The sequence below is a fragment of the Sminthopsis crassicaudata genome, chromosome 3 (genome assembly GCF_048593235.1).
Source record: "Sminthopsis crassicaudata isolate SCR6 chromosome 3, ASM4859323v1, whole genome shotgun sequence".
NCBI lineage: Eukaryota > Metazoa > Chordata > Mammalia > Dasyuromorphia > Dasyuridae > Sminthopsis > Sminthopsis crassicaudata.
In genome coordinates, this window is record NC_133619.1 from 300,351,679 (window position 1) to 300,377,034 (window position 25,356).

The 25,356-nt window shown below is 35.3% G+C and overlaps 1 protein-coding gene across 1 annotated transcript in view; it reads right to left on the bottom strand.

Annotated features, from left to right (window-relative positions):
• Positions 1-1,321: 1,321 nt before the first annotated feature.
• Positions 1,322-25,356, bottom strand: part of LOC141559512 (uncharacterized) — a 33,502-nt gene continuing 9,467 nt past the window's right edge. Inside the window, exons 5-17 of the mRNA XM_074297366.1 lie at positions 24,414-24,525; positions 23,070-23,131; positions 22,186-22,252; positions 20,194-20,261; positions 12,765-12,864; positions 11,874-11,932; positions 10,858-10,957; positions 8,830-8,888; positions 8,056-8,125; positions 5,777-5,851; positions 5,328-5,386; positions 2,806-2,884; positions 1,322-1,532 (exon numbers count right to left, since the gene is read on the bottom strand). Coding sequence (XP_074153467.1) covers positions 1,406-1,532; positions 2,806-2,884; positions 5,328-5,386; positions 5,777-5,851; positions 8,056-8,125; positions 8,830-8,888; positions 10,858-10,957; positions 11,874-11,932; positions 12,765-12,864; positions 20,194-20,261; positions 22,186-22,252; positions 23,070-23,131; positions 24,414-24,525 — 1,037 coding nt within the window. The 3' untranslated portion in view covers positions 1,322-1,405. The remainder of the gene's footprint in view (positions 1,533-2,805; positions 2,885-5,327; positions 5,387-5,776; positions 5,852-8,055; positions 8,126-8,829; positions 8,889-10,857; positions 10,958-11,873; positions 11,933-12,764; positions 12,865-20,193; positions 20,262-22,185; positions 22,253-23,069; positions 23,132-24,413; positions 24,526-25,356) is intronic.

A 25,356-nucleotide genomic window follows, 5' to 3' on the forward strand; every position in this document is an offset into this window, starting at 1 on the left:
ACAGCATGGGTAGAAAGGGCCACAGAAGGAAGATGCAGGAAACTGCAGATGTAAGACCCACCAGTCATGTTTTTGAGATTTCCTGCCTCACAGTCCAGAAAAACACCTACCTTTTTGCTCAAGAGACACACTTTGTCCCGGTGTTCCTGACCCCAAGAAAGGCGGCTGAGCAAGGGGAGGGGAGAAAGAACCACTCGTCGCGCGCTCTTGGGTCAATTAGTCCGAGGCCATGGGATCGTCGGGCCCTCCGAACCCTGCCCACGCCTTGGCCTCGAGATCCTCGGAGTCGCCTGGCAGCCGAAGCACAAGCAGCGGCGGCGCTAACAGGTCAGCAGTGCGCCCTCCCACACCTGGCCAGCGGCCCGAGCTGTCCCGCCCCCTACTCAAACTCCCTATGCCCCCGCCCAAACCGGGAGGGGGAGGAGGAGGGGCCCTTGGCGGGCTCCAGAGCCGGCATTAGAACACAACCGCGCCCTTCCCCTCCAGCCTGCCCTTAGAGCTCGGCTCCAGTGGCAACACCTGCTGCAGGTCTATCCCAATCCCAGAGTGCCCCGGGGTCCCCTCCGTGACGTCATAGGGCTCCTGTAGCCACACCGCCTTTTTCCTGGGGCTTTCCCCGGCCGAGGTTGTGCGCTTCAATGAGAGGCACTCCGGCACTATCTTTTCTCTCTGGGTCCACGTTTAGCGCTGAGCTTGGTTCACAGTGGAGCTTCATAAAACCTTCCTGACTGCTTATGATTCACTGAATAATTTGTGAGAAAACACACATGCTTCAAAATGCATGATAAAATCATGACCAAAATTTCCTCTCCTAACTTTATTTCTTGGGGTTTCCCCCCTATTTCTCAGAAGGAAAAAAAACATGAAAAAATACAGCAATCTGGGGACACTATGTCTTCAGAGACATCTTCATCGATGGCTCTGAGGAAAAAAGGATGCAATTATGTTCTCCAACGAAGCAACCCTACTTAAAAGTAAACACATTACAGAGCAATTTTCAAATTTGCCGTCACAGGTTTGAGTTCCTTAGACAACATGTCCGTGGAGGGGCCGAAACAGTATTGTCCATTAAGAATAATGTGTAGGCTATGTGGGTAATAAACTTACAGATGTAATTATTCACTCGATAAATAAATGTCTCTATTCATATTAAAAAAAAAAAAAAGAATAATGTGTAGGTCCCCTGAGGTGTATCTTTATATGAACAGAGTGTGTTATTTGAGGCTACTAGTCTCCTGCTGCTCCCATTTGGCTATAGAATTTGTCTACAAAGCACCAACTCCAAGCACCCAGAGCATCTCTGGGAACATGTCTGCTCACTAATCAGATGAAGATTTATATGGATCCCAGAAGTAGGAACGACTTTTCCCGTCAATGGGATGATGAAGTGGCTCGAAAGCCAAGACTACCAACAAATTCCCTTAAGGATGTCAACAAAGCTTAAATGAAGATGAAAATACCTTTCTGGGTTCCCTAAAATCTGCTTTTCAAGATGTACCTTTTTCTGTTTTCTAGCTGCCCCTGAGCAACATCTGAAATTCAAAGTGAGGAAAAGATTTATTTTTCTTTCATGCACATTCTCTGTTCTATAGACGATATAATCAAACTATGTTTGAACAGTCTCATCTCAGCCTTACATTAGGAAAATAAGACTTGGAAGTCTCTATGTGAACACTTTCAGTTTGAGTGGGGGGAATACATGCATATGTATGTTTCAATTTACATGTATGTTTACATATTTGTGAATATATGCATTGTAAGAATCCTTTGTGTGTAGAAATATCTCTGTGTATTTTGTTTTGATTAAAGTGGGCATATATGTTCACATATTGTATGGGAATGTGGGTGGTGACTATGTGTAAATGTGTATGAATGATTATGTGAATAAATTGAAATGAATGTGTGAAACATGTGTGTTTATGTAAGGGTGTGTACCTGTGTAGGTAGGCGTGCATTATATGACTGTATTTCTATACTGGATATGGATATAGCTGATTATGTGCATGTTTATGTGTGACTGTGAATAGCAAACATTTGTTTTCCATTGATAGATTTATCTTCTGCTCAAAAGGAAGTTCTTAAATATTTATCCACTTTTTTCTATAGGCTCATTGTCTGCCTGGTGGTCATTTTTTTCTGCACATAACTTCAAGGGCTTCCTGGACCTCCCCCTATAACTTGGAAAGCTTGTGGGAGCAAGCATAAGTTTAGAATGGAAAAGGACCTTGGAAATCATGTAGCCCAACTTGCTCTTTATACCTGATGAGGAAAGTGAGCCCTGCATATGTTAAATGACCTAACTAGCATTAGATGTATAGTGAGAAGTGGCAGAGCTAGGATTTGGATTCAGAGCAGCCCTCAGAGTTCCCACCCAGTATTCTTTCTTTTGCATCATGGGTCACTGAAGAGTTAACATGAACCAATAAGTTTTAGGGAAGACTTGTCCAGCAAACAGCAAAATAGGGTTCTAGTGGTGGATTTCTAGTGGTTTTCAACTGTATCTGAGTCTTTGTGACCCATTTTAGGATTTTCTTGGCAAACACACTGAAGTAGTTTGCCATTTCCCTCGCCGGTTCCTTTGGACAGATGAGGAAACAGAGTTACACAGGATGAAGTGACTGGTCCAAAGTCACCCAGCCATTAAAAGTCTGAGGCCATATTTGAACTCTGGTCTCCCTGACTTCAGGCCTGACTCTCCATGCACTGTGGCCCCTAGCAGTTGTCCAGCTACGAAAAACTCAAAATCAAGTCAAGAAAAATTGGTTTTCATCAGTACAACTTTGTTCTTGGGACACAAAATCTTACCTAAAGAATGAAAGTAGTCTCCTCCTCTTTTTACTGCTTTTTCCTTCTATTGTATTCTCTGATGTGTCACTTATTCTCTCTAGAAGCAAGAATAATTCAGGGAGTAAGACGCTAAAACTATACAAATGGTGTTGGCAAGAGGAGCTGCCAGCTGAAGTGGGCTTTCTTCTACAGCACAGAGACTGAAGTACACAACTACAACCTTGCTATATCTATATATTGTCCTTCCTTCTGCAGTGGCAATTGAATAACATGACCAATCCAAATACTAAGTGGGCAGCAAAAATTCAAGTACCTTGCTATATCTATATATTGTCCTTCCTTCTGCAGTGGCAGTTGAATAACATGACCAATCCAAATACTAAGTGGGCAGCAAAAATTCAAGTATCTAATTCCCAACATAATAGTGTCATCTTAAGAATACTCAGCAAGAGTAGCCTAAGAAATACCTCCAGGGAGCTGCATTATTTGGATTCAGATTCTTCCCTATTCAGTTAATTAATCCCCTGGAAAAAACTGAGGGGATCCATGTTATCCTATGTGACTGTGGAGAAGTGCAGCCACTACAAACGGAATCCAGATTTCATCACATAACTTCTGAGAAGACTGTTGCCTATCTAATGACACCTGGCATAGAAGGCTAGTCCATTTTATAATACCAATTATTATGTAGCTCAAATGACATTTACCTAAAACCCTCCAAATCCAAGGATTTGAGATCCAGGTTTCAAAAGCAACTAAAAGGCCTAGTGCATAGAGCACTAGCTTTGGAGATAGGAAGGTTTAAGTTCAAATCCATTCTCAGATACTTAACTAGTTACATGATGACTTGGACTCTCATAGACTATTTTCCACATCTGTAAAATTAGAAGAACAGAATCCTGCAGTCAGGATTACATCACCCTGAACAAAGTGCATTGATTGTTTGGACCGACCAGCACCAGGTATTCACTAAATGATTTAGCTTTCCTTATTTTCCAGGGATGTCCATTATATGCTCACAATCCCTGTTCTTTGTCTCTGACAGGTACTACACATTCCAGTTCCTCTCACAGAACTCTGGTTCTGTGCCCCAAAATTTGAGACAGATAACAAAAAATCTGTTTTGTCCCAAGAAATGCTAACCATGAAAACTCTCTGAAGATCTCAGAAAGATCTTGTATAGAGCAGTCTCAGCATCAACAGCTTCACATCTTCCTCTTAGGCCCCCCTCCTAGCTGTTGTTTTCTTCACTCTGAAACAAATTAAACTTCAGTTTGTGTCCTGATTCTCCTTATCTCTTGCCTGCTTTGTGCAGCTCTGCTATCCACAGGTTAGAGGCTGGTTACAGTCCTGGGGCCAACATTATTCTTTTAGAAGGCCAAAAGAATGTAATTTTGAAGCCATTCTCCAATTGATAAATGGTTAAAGGATATAAACAGACAATTTTCAGATGAAGAAATTGAAACTATTTCTAGACACATGAAAAGATGCTCTAAATAACTATTGATCAGAGAAATGCAAATTAAAACAACTCTTACATACCACTACACACCTGTGAGATTGGTTAAGATGACAGGAAAAGATGTGGGAAAACTGGGACACTGATATATTGTTGGTGGAGTTGTGCATGGATCCAAACATTCTAGAGAGCAGTTTGGAACTAAGCTCAAAAAGTTATCAAACTGTGCATATCCTTTGATCCAGCAGTGTTACTACTGGGCTTTTACTCCAAAGAGATCTTAAAGAAGGGAAAGGGACCCACATGTGCAAAAATGTTTGTGGTAGCCCCCTTTGTAGTGGCAAGAAACTAGAAACTGAGTGGATGACCATCAGTGAGGGAAGGACTGAATAAGTTATAGTATATGAATATTATGGAATATTATTATTCTGTAAGAAAACCAACAGCATAATTTCAGAGAAGCTTGGAGAGGCCTACATGAATTGATGCAAAGTGAAATGAGCAGAAGCAGGAGATCATTATATATAGAAACAAGAAGACTATATGATGATCAATTCTTATAGACATGGCTCTCTTCAACAGAGAGATGATTTAAACCAGTTCCACTTGTTCAGTGATGAAGAGAGCCATCTACACCCAGAGAGAGGACTGTGGGAAGAGTGTGGCCCACAACATAGTATTCTCATTCTCTCTTTTGTTGTTTGCTTGCATTTTGTTTTCTTAGTTTTTTTCTTCCTTCCTGATCTGATTTTTCTTGTGCAGCAAGAAAACTGTATAAATATGTATACATATGTTGAATTTAACATGTATTTCAACATAGTTAACATGTATTGGACTATCTGCCAGCTAGGGGAGGGGGTGGGGGGAAGAAGGGGAAAATTTGGAGCAAAAGGTTTTACGAGGGTCAATTTTTGGAAAAATTTCCCACGCATATGTGCTTTGTAAATAATTTTTTTAAAAAAAAATGTCATTTTGAAAATGTTTTCTAGATTAGGCTGCTCATGGTGAGCATCTATTGAACTAAAATTGTTTTTAAGCTCAAAGAGGAAATCAGCAAGAACAAAAGTAAAGAGAAACTTACCATTCTCGATAGGCCAGATGTCTTCTGCAATTTCTGGGGATGGCCACAGGTCAGTCTTCCTAGAGTAGCAAATAAATACATTGAAAATGAAATCCTGCTTTTAAAATTACAAGCAAATGGACAATTTGAGAAAAGAGCCATAATCGTGGCTGCTACAAGATTTTTATCTGTGTAAATACTGAACATTATGTCTAACCTATGATGGGAATTGCCCTTTTTGTTGGAGATATCATAGCCTTTTCTCAGTTTTGACCAAGCTAGTAAATTTAAAAACATTGATAATGAAGAGAAAAAGCCTAAAAAGTCCTAGCTTAGCATCAAAAAAAGAAGAAAAGAATTAAAAGGATTGTTTCTGCTATAAGGCATCTTTCTCACAAAGAAAGAAGTCTCTAACTCCCTTATCTATTTTCCTGATGAGAAAACAACCCCAAATGAATGATGTTACTCACCACAAATGGGCTGGAAGTAATAATGGCCGGACTTTCATCCAAGTATAGCAAGGTTGAAAGCTGTCTTTCTCTAACCTATATACATATTGAATAATCAGAAATGTCAGTCACATTATTTCACTTTTCTATATGCATCTGACACTACGATATATTGAGATGTCCCAATTGCTATTAGAGAGGATGTTTTCTCATCTGGGAATTCTATTTTCTTTCTGAAATCACACTTTCTATCACAGCAACTTTTCTATCTCAGTCCTATCCTTACTGCACCACCTTCTTTCCCCTTACTGTCAAGGCTGCCCTTTACTTTTTTAAGGATTTTATAATCTCTACAAAGATTATTCTTAATTGTTGCATACTTAGTTTTGAGAAAGGTAGGGAACCACAGTCACATGTGCCTAAACAAATGCCTGACCTTACTATGATACATCTCTCTCTCTCCTCGTATGAATTTCATGCAATTTTCTTGAGCTACCTTCAAAGGAATGATCAGAGGAAAGGATAGTGGTTGGAACAAAATTCTCGACATAGCAATTCCCAGAGTCACCATTCATTCCTTTCTCAAGCTTTAATTTTAAAATATACCCTCTGTGGTACTGCTGATTGCTTCCTAAGAATTGATTTTGAACACTTTGGACTTGTCTGTCAGGATTCTATTTTCTAAATTGTAGTGAATTTAGACAACATCAAGCTTAGCTTTTCTATCTAGGAAGATTAATATGTTATTGTGAACACATTTTAAAATGCTATACTTCAAGCTTAGCTTTTCTGTCCAGGAAGATTAATACATTATTGTGAATACATTTTCAAATTCTACACATTTCAGTATCCATTTGCAATTATGAAAATGACTAGGTTGCTCAATTGTGCAGCTATAATCATGCAATTTAGAAAAGAGGAAAAGACACACCAAGGAAAAAAGAGGTAGAGAGAAATAGAAACACAGAAAGACATAGAAGATTTTTAAATCATATTGCTCCAGAATGATACGATTTTTGATCCCACAATTTATAATTGAGGAAAAACAGAAATCTTCAAATCTTACTGCCTTATTTGATACATGTGGAAATTAAACAACAGAAAATTTAAATCAAATAAAATGATCAAACATCTATTAATGGTTAGAATTTTCCATGCTTTAAGATGGACTTTGATGTATTAGGAGGAGAGCACAGATTGAATTACCATAAATATTTACTTCAGGAATGCAAATCAATAGTAGACACACTATGATTCCAAGTGAGAAAATCCTAGGTGGTTTTCATAGCTTCATGATATGGATTTCTTCTACCAAAAAAAAAAAGGTCACAGTGGTCCAAAAAAGAACACAAACATATTTAGAAGGATGACCTCATTCTTTTGCAAAATTCTCTGATTTGAAAAAGAATGCCTTTTCCTTCAGTTTCCACTATTTTATAAGCACAGGATCCATGCAGACTGCCCACAGGTTCATTAGCCTTACTGAGCAAGGAAAGAATTAAAATAAGATTTATAAGGACACTACAGATAGGATATTTATAAATTCTGATTCAGGTACATTAAAAAACCTAAAACAAAAAAAAAAAAAAAACTGCACAATGTTCAACTGGAAAAGATGCAAATTGAGGAGAGAATTTTTTTTTTTTTTTGGAAGGCAATAATTTCTAAATATGTACATCAAAACAGTTTTAAGTTGATAACATTTTAATTGTTTGTGGCAACTTGTGAGTCATCTATCCATTGAAAAATATGAATATTTGTCAATAGATGGAATTTCAAAAGAGTTTTTCCTAAAGCAAATGGTGAATGGTGTTTTCGATAATATCCTCCAGGTAGAGATTTGTCCTTTCTAATTTGTTCTTGAACTATATAATGATTCAGGAGCAGAATTAAACTTGAACCATTTCATAAACCTGTCTTTATCAGGTTACAGTGATAAGGCTTTTAATCTATTTTCAAAAAAGGATTGTTGAAACAATTCAAGTAGGGACAGTTAAGTTACATGGAGTGACTCAAAGCAGTAAACGTTGGAACTGGTCAATTCACAAACAAATGCAGAGGCCTTCTAACAAAAGGCATAGTGTGGTTTATATGGCCTCCTAATATCTTTGTTATAGTGTGCATTAAGTTTTAATTGCTCACTGCTCAAACTCATATGTGTGAATTAAATTTGAAAGATTATTTCTACAGATTTTTGAATTGAAACTCTGTATGCTTTCTAAAATGAACAGATTCAAAGCCTCTTGGTGCTCATTACAAACATAATGCAAATAAAGTTAAAGTCAAAAATGGAAAATCACCTTGGATATTGATAGGCTGGTTCTCTATATGTTGTTAGATAGGAATGTTCATCTGCATACCAATCAGGTTCTGGAATATATATGTTACTTTGATCTTTAAATACAGTGCATACACACAAAACATTGACAATGATAATAAAATATTAGACAATTATGGAAGGCCAGTTTTCTAATGATATGATAGTCTTGGGATTCAGTAAGCAAAGGTTAAAGAAGACTCAATCTTTCTCCCAAAGTAGCCATTATTCTACATATTTAATGTTATAAATCACAGTTTTTTTTGGGTGATACAGAAAAGTCTACTTATTCCTTATTGCAACTGAAAAGTAATATTCCATATAGTCTTGTACATCAAGTGAGTATAAAAAGAAAAAGTCAAAAAGTCAAAAAGAGGAGTATTCCTGCTGGTAGATTTAGTCATTGGGATTAGGTGGGTGAATCAGTTATATTAAAAAAAAGAAGAAAAAAAACCCGAGTGGCAACAACTCTTAGGCAAGTTGACAGGAAGGACATCTTTACTGATAGAAGGCAAATGTTCCTGGGAATGGATTGGTCATGTTGAATGTTCCTATGCTAAGTACTAAGTAGGTATATGTGCCATTAATTTACAAAGGAACTCCTTGAAGGAGGCCTTTCTAAAAATGTTTGCTAGATTAGGCTTCTATTGATAAAAATCTATTTCACAACCTTAAGAATCAATATCAACATTGCTCTAAAAACTATATATGGGATGAAAACAGCAAATATAGAAAAAAATAAAGTGGAGAAACTCACCACCAAAGTAAGAATAGAATTTTTCCCTTCCTTCTAAAAAACACCACATGGATTGCTCCCTTGAACAAAAATAAAAAAAGTTTAAATATAATTCCTACTTTTCAAATGTCAAATATGTAAATATGCAGTTTGTCAAAAGGATTCCCCAATCACTCTTCCCATTGGTAAGGACACCAAAAGATGATTCCAGTTGATTGAGGAGACTGTTCATCTGACTCAATAATAATTTTAATTTTCTGAGTCTATATATTATTTTGTTCCACCTCCTTTTTTAGTTGTCCCTTATTCTTTGAAATATTTAGCTTGTGGATATTGCGGACACTGGGATTTTTTGAATCTTAAAGAAGTTTAAGACTGTAGAGAAAGACTATGAAATAATACTTATTTTCCTTTTTGAAAAATATAGTTAACCAAATGCAAAAGCTTTTTTGTCTGCCATCAAGTCCCATTCTCATAGAGTGACAAAAGTTGTAGATTCTTACTGAGACATAAGAAAAACAATATGTTTCAGCTAGAAGGGAGGTCAAAAAGAAAGTGGCATCTAGTCTGAAACTCTTATTGAACTCATAGAGAAACTGATTCCCAGAAGTGATTCAGACCAAGTAAGGCAGGATTCCCAAGAAAGGTCAATCAAGAAAGTTAGGGTGGGGTTTCCTCTCCCATAACCATTGAATATACAATGTATCACAATAGCTTTTTTGAGTGCTTGACATCTGCTAATTAATTCAGGAGAAAAGCCTAACTCCATAAAGGGAGTTTCCTCCTGGAGGGGAAGAATCAGTGCAATCCCACTTTCCATCATTGTCTAATTCCTGTCCTTGTTGCCCTTCTATGCCAGCCAAGCTCTTCCCTTTTGAGGAATCTGCTTGATTGGAACTTACATTTTATGGCCATTGACCACTCTTGGAACACAGACTCAACACCATTAATTGTACCTATTAAAACAATTCTCATTATGAGAAACTCAAATTTCAAATAGATCCTAAGCATATGTTGAGGGATACAATAATGTAGAACAATTCTCTTTCATTTAAAGAGTGCTTTCTGCTCAAAAAAGTCTTCAGTGAGTTAAGCAAGGAATCAATCCATGTCATCCAAGGAATCCATGGTAGATCCATGAAATCCTTAACCTAAGTGAAGTAAATGAAGAACTAAGGAGGAACAAGAAAGACATGGTTTCTTTAGCCCAAGTAAATGGGAACATTATCAATTAAATCTAAAATGAATAGGAAAATGAAACTTTCAGTCTAGCACAGCACAGTTTTCACATAAATTCTCCCTTCCTTTAATTCAGTTTTATAACTGAATTCAAACTCAGAGAATATTTACTTTCTTTTTGAAGGAATTCAGAAGTGTTTCTTAATTTTGGACATGTAATAAATAAAATTTGTTAGTATTTTTGTTGAGTATGGTAACTGATGGCTTCTTATAAAAATGAGAATATTTCAAAATTTTGGATTTCATAACTGTCTCTTTCTCTAAACATATGGTTAGTGATGTTTTATAGTAAAACTTTGTAGGTAGAGTTGTGTATTCTCTGGTCAATTAATTCTTGAATTGCATCCTATATCAAAAGTAGAATTAAACCCTAATTGTCCCATAAACTCTTTTTACTTGGTTACAGTATTAATTAGTAGATTCATTGCTGTGGATTTTGCTTATTCTCAATAAATATAAACAGACTTTGAAAACAATTCCACATTGAACAATCTGAAGAGCTTCTGAGGAGTGACTGAAAGTGTCTATGTATCAATAAATGTATATAAATACATATACATATAATACATATAATAAATGTAGCAAAACTTTTTAATAAAAGTAATGTGGAGATGATTCACTCTACTGGCATTTTTGAGGCAATAATTTTAAATACTTTTTATACCCTATGTGTTTGACTTTTATCATTTTTGCTGGATTATTTTTCATTAGAACTCTCTGTGCATTTTCCAAAAGAGATCTATTGAAAGTTTCTTGATGCTTACTACAAAACTAATTTTAATATAGTGATAGGCAAAGATAGAAGCTAACCATCCAAAATATGTTGGTATTTCTTCATCAAAAAAAGTTGGTAGGAGGTTCTCATCTTCTGGATCAGTTGCAGGTGCTGTGAACCATATCCCTCCTTCATCTACAAACACAGAGAGTTCAAATGGATACACACAAAGTATTCAAATGATAATACAAAAGTATCAGACAAATCTTCAACATCCTAGGTTGCTATGATGAATCAGCTGAGTAGTTTTGAAGTGTAAATTCCTTACACTGATGCAGAAATAAATTTGTATAATCTTTCTCCATCTATTAGAAAGAAAGTTTTATCCACTTCCCTGATAAATCAGTTACATGAAAATATCTAAAGGAAAAAATGGGATAAAATCTAACACCATTATTGTTTCTTTATAAATCAGTTATTTCCACCATTAAATTAACATTTATTCATTAAACAAGAAGAAAATATCCATACTATCACCAGTGGTACTACACAAGCAAAGTTGAAAAAGGATATAGATACAGGGTTTTGTGGTCAAGTAACTAACATTCTGATTGATTAATAGTATAAAATTTTTTGAATAGCCACAGAAATCATCTCCTCAATATCTATTGTAGTTGAACAGAAGTGTTCATTGTATCATTGGATACTCAAGTACTACCTATAAAAGATGAAAATGGGAGTTTTACTGATGATAGTTTTGGCTGTTAGGAACTTGGTTATTGAATGGGGGTGCAGAAAAAAAATTGTGTAGTACAACCCTTGTAGAAACGGGAGGGAATAATTCTACTGGTAGTGGTGAACAAAAATAGTCATTGAATGTTCTGATAAATGGATTAGTCCTTTTAAATATCACCAAGTTAGAGACTCAGCATAGATAAGAATGATTAGTTTAAAAGAGATCCTTAAAGCATGTCAGACTGAAAAATTTGCTATGTAACCTGCTAAGGATAAGAATCTAGTTCACTAATAGGGCTGAATCTCTACATTCTTGCAATGACCACAACATTTGATAAGATCATCAAATATAAAAATACAGCTTAAAAAACCTTACCCCCACTATCACTAGAAGAATCATCTTTGTTTTCTGCGATCTTGTACATGTTGACCTCCCTTGAATAAGAAGAATTTTAAAATATAAATACTTATGAAATATCAAATGTGTGTATATGCAATTTTGATAAAAAACAACTTTGTCACAAAACTTTCTACATGATTGAGGGTCTTGGAAGATGAATCAATAAAATTGAAGCAAACTCATTCTAACTCTTTTCAAGAATCTTTTATCTTTCAGAACTAATAAGTAACTAAGTTTGACATTGTCTTTTTATATTTTTTAATATTTATATTTTGGATATATGAGAGATTTTAGACATAAAATATAAGTTTCTGGGTTTTACCAAAACTAATTGGGCCTTTTGGAAATTCAGAGAAATTGACAATAGAAAGATAGCACACAAAAGAGCATTTGCTGCTCAAAAGAACAAATATGAAGTGCAATAAAATATAGCATATATAAATATGTGGTGGAATTACTTTTTTTAAAGAAATTAAATCTTAACAGTGTTTTAGAATTGTAAATATTGTCAGAGAAAAAACATCTGATCTTCGTGACTACATTATAATTAAGGCTAAACAGAAGCACCAATAATCATTGTAACTAGCTCATTATCAAAAAGAGAATAAGAGCCCATCAGTAATTCAGGGAGAAGAGGAGACTTTCTACAATTCCACTTCAAACTATTATACCCAGGGAGTAAATGACAATAGTAAAGACCTTATAATTGTTTACTATAAGAAGAAATGTCCATCATTTCAAACCCTTAAAAAGTAGAAGGGCAGAGATGTTATATATTATGGTCCCCTTTACAGCAACATCTATTCCTAAATTTGCACACATTCTTAATTTCTTATAATGAACAAATAGAATAAAGTATAAGCTTACCATGCCTGATGGTGACCTACATTATTCCACATCATTATATTGTCACTTGTTGTTAGTTTAATATCAATTTGTACATTTGTGATGATAACATCAGGTTTATCTACAATGATAAAAAAAAAAAAGAGTTCGAAGAAGAACTTCTAAGGAATTTAGAGCACTTAGGAATATGAGTCTCTTCCCTAAAACAATAGGTTTCTAAAGAGTTGTTGAGTGAATTAGTACAGGAAGGTCCCACGCTGGGAGTTCCATATCTTTATCTGTTTTCTGATATCTTCCATATCAGAATATTCTGATGCAAAGATATGCTTTTTCCAAAGCAAAAACAGTAGTAGAATAAAATGTTAATAATTATCATGAATATAAACTCAAAGGGAGATAGAGCTAAGAAGGCAAAATGGAAATAGGAAACCAGCTAAAGTCTCCCAACATTCCTCTCCAAATTTTTTTTTTTTTAATAACATCTTGATTCAAAATTCTGGAGTAGCAGAAGCTCTAAAAGTTTGGGATGAAACACTTTTCTAGCAGAAGACAACTAAGACCAAGTAGGAGAAGTCTGTGACACAGAATTAAGGCCTGACCCAAAGTGCACCCATTGGAAGTGAGCCTTGGAGGCAGTGGCAGCAGGAGCAGCTGCTACTACAGTTTCAGGAACTCTCAGTCCAGAAATTGTAATGGACTCAGTCAATCAGAAAGGGATTAAAGGGGATCCTGAATTAGTACTAGGTACAGGATCCTGTTATATTGATCATACACAGTCCCAATAGTATAGATATATACTATATATATATATAATATATATATATAATAGGATAGAGAAGAGCCCTAGCACTTGCATTTGCAGGGGAAGAGATACCCTAGTAACAATTCCTAATTTGAGTGAAGCTCTGGCCCTTGGAGCAGCAGGGAAATTGGGACACTTCCCATGTAAGGAGCAGAGCACAAGCTAGGAGAGGAGTGACAGTTCTCTTTGCATCAAAACCACATTTGAAGTACTGAAAAATGTACAGCTCCCTAAAAAGCTAGCTTCAAAAACAATGTGACAATGCCTGAAGCTTGATAAAGTGTCTCCACCACATCCCAGGAACATAACCCATCTTTAACATAAAAATTGGCAAATCACAAAAAAGAAGAAGCTGCTGATAAGTCACTATGGTGACAAAATTAGAACGAAAACATGAAAAAGAGGTACAAGCAAAGCCTCAAGGAAAACAAAAGAAACTGAAAAAGAGCCCCATTCATATTCTTGGCAGAGCTCAATAAAGATCAGACTGATAGAGGGAAAACTGAGAAAAACAGTAAGAGTGATGGAAAAAATAAAATGAAAAAAATTAAGAGTTTGTTATATGGATCAAAAAAAAAAAATCCTGAAAAAAAATTGGCCAAATGGTCAAAGAGGCATACAAATTTGTTAGAGAAAAGAATTCCCTAAAAAGCAAAAATGGCCAAATGGGAAGAGAGGCACAAAATCTCACTGAAGGTTTTAATCTTTTAAAAGTAGAATTAGGTCAGTGGAAGGTAATGATTCCATGAGAAATCAAGCAGTCATAAAAAAAATCAAAATAGTGAAAAATAGATAATGTAAAATAATTTACATTGATACAACAACTACCCTATAAAATAGAATGAGAGAAGATCAGTTTATTATTGCAGGACAGATAGAGGGGAGGGGATAGAGAATGAACCCTGGAGTCAGGAAGACATGAATTTAAATCAGGCTTCAAACACTAACTAGTTGTGTAACTCTAGAAAAGTTACTTAACCCCAATTGCCTACTTATTCAATACACAAAATTAATTATTAGACTACCTGAAAGCTATGATGAACAGAAATAACTGAATCATCATATTTTTAAAAATTTTTAAAGAAAATCTGTCTTGATATCTTAGGTCCAGAAGACAAAATCAAAATGGAAAGATAAAATCCTTTAAAAATCCCATAATGGAAAGTCCAAAATATTATCACCAAATTCCAGAGCTGGCAATTCAAGAGAAAAGAGTATAAGTTGCTAGAAAGAAAAAAAATAATGAATCCATAGTGAAGATCACACAAAATTTAGCATTTTCCCTGTCAAAGTAGTAGTAGGCTTTGAATTTGAAAGCATAGAAGCTTGGAATACTCCCAAGAGTAAGTTAACTAGCAAAAATGAGTGTAATCCATCTAAGGAAAATGGATATTTAATGAAATAAAGGAGTCTCAAAAGCAGTTTTGATGAAAAAGTCAGAGAATAAATAATATACAATCTGACATTTAGACAGAATACTTAAGAGAAGCATAAAAATAAACAAGAAAGAAAAATCATGAGGGATTCAAGAAGGTTCAACCATTTCATTGTCTTTATGGGAAGATAGTCTATGTAACTAGAGAAAATTTTGTCATGTAATGTAATGTTCTTTTCTCTATATTATAATCATTCTCTGGAAGCAGATCTCTGGGGAGCTTCTGGAGGCAACCTTTCTTTTCAGTTTAGTTCAATAACCCCCCAAATGCAGCCAGGAGTCCAAATCCTTTACTGTCTCTTTCCAAATCTTATCTCCTTCACTTGGGGCTTGACTAGTTTTCTGGAGGCCTTCCAGATCTTGGTTTCAGTGTTCTCCACAGGACAGCCTGCCACCACTTCTCTCTCTTCCTTTGTTCTGGCCACCTTGTGAATCTCCTTGACTGAATCCTGACTCTGAATCTCCCGAAGTCCTCTTTGGCTCTGAGAGCTTCTTGCTTATATGCTGAACACTGAGTGCACACCAATCATTACATGACTAGGAAGCCATTATTTGTTGTAGGATTAAATCAATGCTAAATTAGACTTAACCATTGTCTCAGTACCTTGTTTCAAGTTCTGGCCCATAACATCTCCTTGTAGGATCAGATCAATCATACTGAACCATGCTAAATTAGATAATTATTGTCTCTAACCATTCCAATGACTTAGCACCTTGTAAGAAGGTTTCCCCCTTTCTTTTGATTTAGAAGATAAGGTTGTCATGACCTCCCTGACTTTTTGCCCAAAAAAGAAGGTGATCACTCCTTCCCTGACTGCTCAAAAAAGAAGTGAAAACATAAAAAGGAGGTGGTCACACCCTCCCTGATTTCTCAGGGAGATGAAAACACCAAAGGAAATAAGAAATCAAATCAGATTAGTGGGTTTCTGAAGGGGCTCACTTGAAACAGGTATACATAAATCCATCAATATGGGAGGTATTACACATAATTACATAAATTACATAAGTACATAGTAACATAACACATAAGGAATTATACATATTCATAAATCCTAGAAATAGTCCAAAAGGAATCCATTGTCCATTAGTTCATGTGCCAGGAATCCAATAATTCCTTCAAGTTTTGAAGTCCTGCAATAGTCTCATCAACAATTTTTCTTCTCAGGGAATCCAGTGATTCCTGCTGGTTTTCAAGTCCTACAACAGTCTCCTTATCAGCCATGCTCTTTCAGTGTTAGATGTTTCTTAGATCTTCTCCTTTGTTTTGAGGTTTTTCTCCTTTTCTGTTTCTCTCATTGCCACTCATTTGTTTCCTTCTCCATCTGTTTCCTTCTCTGTCTGTAAAAATACAAGCAAACCCTCTCTCCCAGGAAGTTAACCTATCTAATTGCCTTCTATTTACCACTTTCTAAATTTCTCCTCATCATCTGGCAATTACATTGGAGCTGTTTGCACTGGACACTGCCCTGTTGGTTTAAAAGAGCTGTATTCTCCCCAATTGCAATCCCTTTCTGCTATCTGATTGCTTTTTGGCTGATTGATCAGGTAATCCCCCTTTTTGCCATGTGATTCCTTTTCTGCTGTTTGATTACATCAGAGTCCTGACTTTCTAAAGACTTTCTGGGTGTAAATTCAGCTGCCATCATGCCACACCTCTCTTTTGATTAATATCTTGGAGCTGGGCTCTGCTTCTCATTTCCCTGGGTCAATCTACATTCTGAGGCCCAGTGGAAACCCTTGTAGCATTTTGGACATAGGGTTTTAGGTCTTCTCTCAGCCTGTCTTCTCACTCTATCTCCATGTCTACACTGGGCTCTCAGATGTCCAATCTTTCCACACTGAAAACATTGGCAATTTTCTCTAGAAGTCCCTTGCCAAGAGGGACCCTGTCTTTCCATGTTCAGCATGGTCTGGATGTAATAAGCATTTTTGCCTACTGTAGCACAGCATCTTATAATCTCCTCTAAAAGAGCATCTTTGTGTAGTCCCCATATAATTCTTCTGCAAAACTCATTGGCATTTTCCATAGCCAGATGTCTGGTCATTATTTCTGAGGCTGCATTTTCTCCAATGGTTCTTGTTACAGCTGCTTGCAAATGTCCCACAAAATCTGCAAAGGGTTCATTGGGACCTTGCTCTATTTTTGTGAAGGCTTCCCCTTGATCTTTCTCTCTGGGTAGGGAACCCCAAGCTTTTATTCCAGCCTTAGAAATTTGCTCATACACTGTTATGGGATAATAAATCTGTTGAATTCTCTCCATACTGACCTTCACCTGCTAGTTAGTCAAAAGTGAATTGTACATTTACTCCTGTTTGCCTATTGCATCTGGCTTGAATCCTACATAATTCATGATACTCAAAACCACAAGAAGTTTTATCCAGGTTCTAAACATGTCCTTGCTATGGATTTCCAATCACTTGGGGTTATGATTTCATAAGCCAAATTATCTAGTAACATCTTACTATTAAGATGATGTAGCCCCATAAAGAGTACAACCCTTTTTCAAATCCTTAATTTTATCCAAATCAAAAAGAGTGTATCTTTTTTGACCTGAAGAGCTAAGCTCTTCAATCACACAGTATTCAACTATAAAATCAGGTATATTTTTCTAATCTTGTCATAGACTGCTTAATAGGTGGTTCTGATTGTGTTACTGCCTCTCCCCCTCCTCCTTCTCCCTCCACCCATGAAGGGTTAATTGAGGGAGGTAAGTCAGGGGATTGGAAATGATCCAATTTCTCCTGCTGTGAATTCTTATCTGATTCTTAATCCTTTTCACCTAGTTTAGTTGGATTCTCCCCCTCCTGCTCTTTCTTCTTTTTCCTTAGTCTAACACTTATATAATTTTTAAAAGCCACTTGTATTAAATTGTATATATGAAGTGTATCTTTGGAAATTGAGTTTGGATTGGAATTGTAGTATTCACCTAGTTGCTCTCCTACTAATTTCCACTTGTCTAGATTAAATTCTTTTTCCTTAGAGAACCAAGGAGATGTGTACTCTGCAGTTTTTAAAAGTTCAGTGATCTCCTCCCAGGTTACAATTAAACCTGGATTTTTTTTTATCAGTTGACCAAGTTTACACACATTTTCCTTGAACTGGAAAAGCAGGCTGTTTTCTAAACATCTGCCCCATTTCAGCTGAAATTCTACTTTAGCTCTTTAACAAAGTTTCCTTGTTGTACTCACCCTAATTTCTGGGTCACAGATGAAGGTTCTTGGTCCCACGTTCAGGCGCCAAAATGTGATGTTCTTTTCTCTAAAATATTATCATTCTTTGGGAGCAGATTTCTTGGAGAGCTTCTGGAGGCAGCCTTAGTTTCAGTTCAGTTCAATAATCACAAATGCGGCCAGGAATCCAAATCCTTTACTGTCTCTTTCCAAATCTTATCTCCTTCACTTGGGGCTCGACTAGTTTTCTGGAGGCCTTCTGGATCTTGGTTTCAGTGTTCTCCACAGGATTGCCTGCCACCACTTCTCTGTCTTTCTTTGTTCTGCCAGACTTGTGAATCTCCTTGACTGAACCCTGACTCTCAATCTCCCAAAGTCCTCTCCTGAAGTCCTCCTGAAGTCTTCTCCTTGACCTTGAGAGATTCTTGCTTATATGCTGCACACTGAGCATATGAATCATTACATGACTAGGAAGCCATTATTTGTTGTAGGATTAAATCAATGCTAAATTAGATTTAACCATTGTCCCCTCAATTATGCTCAGTACCTTGTTTCAAGTTCTAGCCCTTAACATCTCCTTGTAGGATCAGATCAATCATACTGAACCATGTTAAATTAGATAATTATTGTCTCTATCCATTCCAGTGATTTAGTACCTTATAAGAATCCTAATAATGTAACTCAGAATTACAAGGAGTCTCTATAGCTATATAGGATATACTTATAATTTTAGCCTTTTTATAATTGAAAAAATAAATTCTAATTAAATAGCTTTTCTTACAAAATATAATTTCTTTACTTTAAAATTCTTATATACTTATGATCAAGCTTTTGTTCAGATGCTTTCCAAAAAATAAATTAAACAAGAAAGAGAAATATGGGAGAAGAGGAAAGTAAGAGAAAGAATGAAGAAAACAATTTCGCTAAACCTTATGGATAGGGCAGCTAGGTGGTGCAGTGGATAGAGCATCAGACCTGCAATCAGGAGGACCTGAATACAAATCTGGTCTCAAATACTTAACACTTCCTGGCTGTGTGACCCTAATATCAAGTCACTTAGCCCCAATTGCCTCATCAAAGTAATAATAAATCTTTTGGAAGAAAGAATTTTAATAGTGGATGAGAAAATTATTGTGAGGGGAATGGTGGACAATGCTTAAACTTCATTTTCCTCAAATTGGTTAAAGACAGAATACAAACACAGATAAATTCATAAATATACATAGATATACACATATATAAATGCAAAGGCAGTTGGATAGAGAAACCTATCTTTCTCATTTGGGAAGCAGAATAGGAAGAAAATAGAGGAGGTGGTTAATAAATGGGAAGGCAGATGAAGGGAGGCAGTAGTTAGAAGGGAAAAAAAGATTTTTGAGGAAGATGCAGGTAAAAAGGGAGAGAAAGAAAAACAGGGCTGAAATTTAAAATTTTGACGTCCTTATTTGCTAAACCCATAGTCAATTTGACTTAAAACTATGTAATTAGCCATAGTAAAGAATCTGATAAGAATTGGAAACAGACATGATCTGAAGTGACTTATTTTCTTAATATACTGTTATAATTCATAGAATTTCATGACTAATTTATCGTCCTCTCAGTCAACAATGAATCCTTGGAGCACAAATACTTTAAAAAAGAGTATTCTTGGTAATTATTCCATATTGAAACAGAAGCTTGAAAAAAGGAGCTACAAACATCTGGCAGTTTTAGACAATGATTGGATGAAGATTAGCCTAACAGGAAGACTCAGTTTGGCCATGAGAATGGACACTGCTGACATAGTAGTAGAGTAGACTTTAAACGTTTCAGGGAATGGATATTTCTTGATAACTGTTCATAAGTTGGAAACTCACTGTTTAGAAATGATTCATTTACACATGGGGAGTTCTTGACAATTTCTGAACAGTCTGTCAATTTCAAAATTCCCTCTAGATTTGTGACTATTTGTTAGTGTCTCATTGAATTTTAATTGAATCCTAAAATTATTGAGACTATAAATTATGAAGTCTAAAATTATAAAAAAAAACCTTTTAACTCACTTGAGTCATTCTTGTGGGTGATCTCATTGTTTTCCATAGTCATCTGACCAATATCATCACTGCAATCACTAGAATATAAAGGTAATATGTTCTCAATATAATTGTAATTTTAAATATTTTAAATAGGCCATGACTTGAGTAAAAATGATTATTTTTATAATTGCTCTTTCACCTCAGAGAGCGTCTTTGCAAAGGAATCTATTGGATTTTGGGAGAATCAATTGATATTTCAAAAGTTATTTGAAAATTCTGTTTTTATATCATATATTTAATTTCTATTCATAGTTGCATCTTATTGGTGAAAAGTTAAGTCAGTGTGTGGATATAGTCCCACCTGATTAGGACATTTAGAAATCCAAGTAATTAAACAAGGGATTAAAAGACATAGAAGTATCATTTAAAATAAAACAAATCATGGGAAACAATGAAAAAGATTACTTTTATTGTCAGATCTCACAAGGTCATGAGTGTGGGTTTAGAAAGCAAAGAGAGCTGGATTTTGAGACAGAGAATATTATTAATTTTGCAGGTCAAAATATATAGCCAGAAAGTCTGACACCTTCATTAACCTTTTGAAAAAAAAATGAAGCTTCCCAAATTTAAGTGATTCATGTAGATTCTTCTAAGAAGTAGAAACAATGTCTCTTGACTAATGAATTTTGTGGATTCCACTGCAATGTCTGCTTGTAAATTTACCACTGAATTTATTTCATTGTCCTGAATACTCACCATCTATACCTATACAATGGGGAGAAGACATTGAATTTGATTATTAGAAGGTATTTCTTCTGGGAGGTCTTCATTCTCAATGCCAATTGACTTCCTATCCCAATCTATCATTTTTCTGACATGTGACTATCTTCTGATTGAGTAGTCATTTCTACTTTTTCTGTGCTGGAAGCTATTCCTTGTTGGGGAAATTTGTCAGAACAATGTGCTGCAATAGTTCATTACTACAATCTGCTCATTGTGATCTGGTCAAATGACAATGAATCCCCCCACTCCCATCCCAGAAAATGGTCATTTTATTGGAGGAAACCACCTCAAGTTAAAAATAATTTATACACATATTTTGAGTCATGTTCCTGGGAATTTAAAGTTATACCTCATGCTTTATCTTAAGCCAGAGTGAAGTTGAAGAAACTCAAGAGGACTAGAGCAGGGGCAATTCTAAAATGTTTCCTTGAGTCCAAATATTTCATCTAATATCAATTCAGTGAGCCATAAAAATAGAAAACTGAAGGTTCTTCAATTATCAAAGAGCTTTCTTGGGAAATTGTGTTTTGTCTTAGAAGTTAATATTCTCCAAACAAATTCACGTGTGTTTCCTAAAAATGGATTTGGAATAATGAGAATTTGATCGTGCTGTATTGAGATTTTCTCCTTGAGTCTTTATGTATATATACCTATATCTATGTGCATAGATATAGATATTTACAATATAAATTATATTCATCTTTCTTCAATACCTTGGAATTGTATAAGGAATCCTTTTTAATGCAGGTGTGCTGTAGTGCCTGGAATACCCCTTAGGTAAATATATGTCATCTTTGGTCAATTTCTTGAGTTGGGTGCTGGTTCAAGCATACAATTCAATCCCAGCATTTTTTAAGCCTTCTATGGCAAAGACCAATTTCATGGCTATTAAATAATCTCTCTGGACTGAAAGAACTACAGAAATAACACTACCCAAAACAATGAGATCCCATGAAGGGACTGACAGTGGCTAAAACCTTATAAATGAACAACATATACATTCCCATTGCAAAAATCATTGGAAATTGGATTGCCAACTTTACAACTTTGTTCATTCCTTTTCAAATGTAAGGTGCATATTTGCATATTGCCTATATTTTGACTGATTTGTTACTTATTTACAAGGGATACTTACTTTCAGATACATTGTTTTTGCCTGAGACATTTGAATTCTTACTAACATGACAATATTCAAAGCTAAATTTAGTGAAGGTCTGGATCAAATTAGAAGCTTACCATCCATAATTATCACCTGCTCCTTTCTTCTTGTTCATTCCCAATTTCAACTCTTCATCATTTTCAGCTACAATGATAAAGAGTTCCTATCAGAACTGCCAAATCACTCAGAACACTCAAGACAAACTCAAGGAGTTCCCTAAGGAAATAATTTACTAAAAAAGATTGTTGCTTGGATGCATTAGTGGGCTAATGTTCCACTGTTGGGAGTTACTTACTCTGGTTCAGTTCTCCCTTTATACTAAAAAAAAAACACCACAAACCTAAAAAGGTTTACTTACAAATTTCTGAAGCAAAAATGGTGTGAAATCTAAAACTTCTCTCATCATTACTTGGAAACCCAAAGGCAATATGGGTTAAAAGCATCTACTTGAGAAGGCATGATAAAGAATCAAAGATGAGTAATAACATAGCCTTTGTTCTCAAACTGTTTCCATTTTCTTTTAGAGAGTGTTATAGTTAATATTTTTTTCTGTCAAGTCTGTTAATATCTGCTTATGACATTAGTATTGTAGCAGAACATGAGTTCATGGAATGGTTGAAAATATAAATTTGAATGATGATCCACTTGGCCACTGATTTGGATAAATGAGTTCATAGACACAAGGCCTCACCTTCAGAGGTGAACTTTTTCAGAGAAAGATTTAATGCTAAGAGATGAAGGTGGCCTTTGGATGTTTTGGTGTGAATGAAGAATATTAAGTTGAAGACTTTACTGTGATTTGTTCCTGATTTATGAACAGACTTCTTCAAATTTTTTCACCTTTAAAATTTCCTACAGAGATAAGAGTTTCATTATGCTATAGTTGAATCTTAACAAGCCTTTAATGACTATACACACCATAAAATTTGCTAATGTGAATATATAATTTTAATAAACTCACCTGGATAATTATCCTTACATGTTTGGTGTTTCCCAAAGCTTTCAATGCTAATATTGGCATTGCTGAAATAGAAAAATAAAACATTTTTAATGTAAATCTAATTTTTATAATGATGAATATGACAAAAGATTATTTGTAAATAGGACCTTCTTTATTCTTTAGCACATCAGCAAAGTCCTACTCAAAGGAAATCTGTTAAGACTCAGTCTGTATGACTCCAAGAATTGTTTTAAATTTCTGTACTTAAAGCATATATTTAATTTTATGTAGCTGTCTTGTATTTCCATACTTCCCAAGTTTTGTTTTGTTTTGTTTTTAATTTGGGGGCATTGTTCAGATTGAATCATATTCTATTTCCACAGACCATACTAGAGCAACATTATTGCAGATATTGATCTGACTCATAAAAATCAATTGTCATTATACTGTGAGGAACCACCTTAGTTGGGCTGAGCATTTTTATATCACTTGAAGTATTTGCCTTGTACACCTTTCAATCCCAAGCCTCACTGAGACAAGGAAGGAGCTATGATGAATAGTGGAGGGATGATCTAGAAATGTTTCCTTGAGCCTGAGTGAACTCATCTAAAATAATTATCTCTCTTCATCCATTTAGAAATAGAAAACTGAAGTTCTTTCAATACAGAATTTACATGGGAAAATACTTTTTTCTTAGTTTTGTGAATATTTGAGCAAATTTGCTCTTATTTTTGTTGAAGGAATTCAAACATTTCTTGAATATGAACATATAGGTAGTGCTGTTTGATCTTATTTTTGTTGAGGTTGGCTTCTTGTGAATAGCTATAACATGAATTATATGAAACTTTGTCAATATATTCTCACTTCTTAAGATACTCTTCCCTAAGCAGATGGTTATCTAGGAATTACCTGGGAATACCCAGTAGTTAAGAGATATGTTATAGCTGTTCAGTGTCTTTTTGACTCAGGTGCTGGTTCAGGAGCTTAATTCAAACCACAAAGATCTCCTAAGCCTTCCATGGCAAGACTCAATTTGGCCAATCAACAACATGGTTATTCTTTTCAAACCCAAAGGATTTTGAAAATAACTATCCACAACAATGAACTTCCATGGAGTAACTGATAATAGTTAAGGCCTTGTTATTTATCAAAATGTAAACACCCATTGGTTCAGACCATGTCAAAATGGATGGCCATGGAAGTTTTGTTTTATTTTCATCTAATGCTAAACACATTTTTGACCTTTTGAGTTTTTCAGGTAATATTTTCTTTCAGTTGTTTTTTATTTAAGACATTTTTATACTTGTTTAAATGACTGTTTTCAAAGTTAGATGTTCCAAAAATATAAGCTGAAGTACAACTCACCAGGCCTGCTGATCACCCCCACCTTTCTCTGAAATCATCTTCTCAATTTGCTCAGAGTTTGATTGGTTTACTTTATCATTCAACTCCATGGTACTACATCCCTCGGGTTCATCTACAATGATAAAGAATTACAACATGAAATGCCAAGTTATTTGGGATACTTGGAAATGTCAGGCAGTTCCTTGAGGTAATAGTTTTTTTTTTTTTTTTTAAGAGCTGTTGATTATATAAATTAGTGAAGTAATTTCCACATTTCAAGTCCCTTACACTCATGCAATGTTGACTTTAACTAAAAGAAAACATTAATGCAAAAGATTGCCTATAAATAATGACAAATAGGAGGCCAATTAGAGGTAATTTCAAAAGTGTTAATGGGTTAAAAGTGTAAACTTTCATTGTCATCCCTATAGTTGATAGGAAGAAACCATCTACTTAATCAGGCATGCTAAAAAATTGAAGATGAATAAGGATCACAGCTTTCATTCTCAAGGATCTTCCATTTAGAGCAGCTGGGTACTAGTGGTATAGAGCCCCCAAGCTTAAAGTCAGGATGACCTAAATCTACATCTGGCCTCAGACACTACCTGTTCTCTGTGATACAAATCACTTAACCTTGTCTGTCTTGGTTTCTTCATCTGCCATAAAGGGGCAAATAGAACTAAACCAACTACCGTAAAAGTGCTCTAAGACTTTAGTGTATTGGAGACTATAACTATACAATAAATTGGTGGACATCATTTAAATTATTTCATATAGAAATTGAATTGTAGAATTAGTAACATTGATAGTGGGAATTTTGGCCACTAGTTTGAATAAAACATTGTGTAGCAACAAGTTTCACGTCAGCAGCTGGAACTGACTCTATTGCAATGGAACTAGGGTAGTCTTTGGATGGTTCCAGTAAATGGATGATTCTTGTAAAATACTCATAAGTTGAAAACTC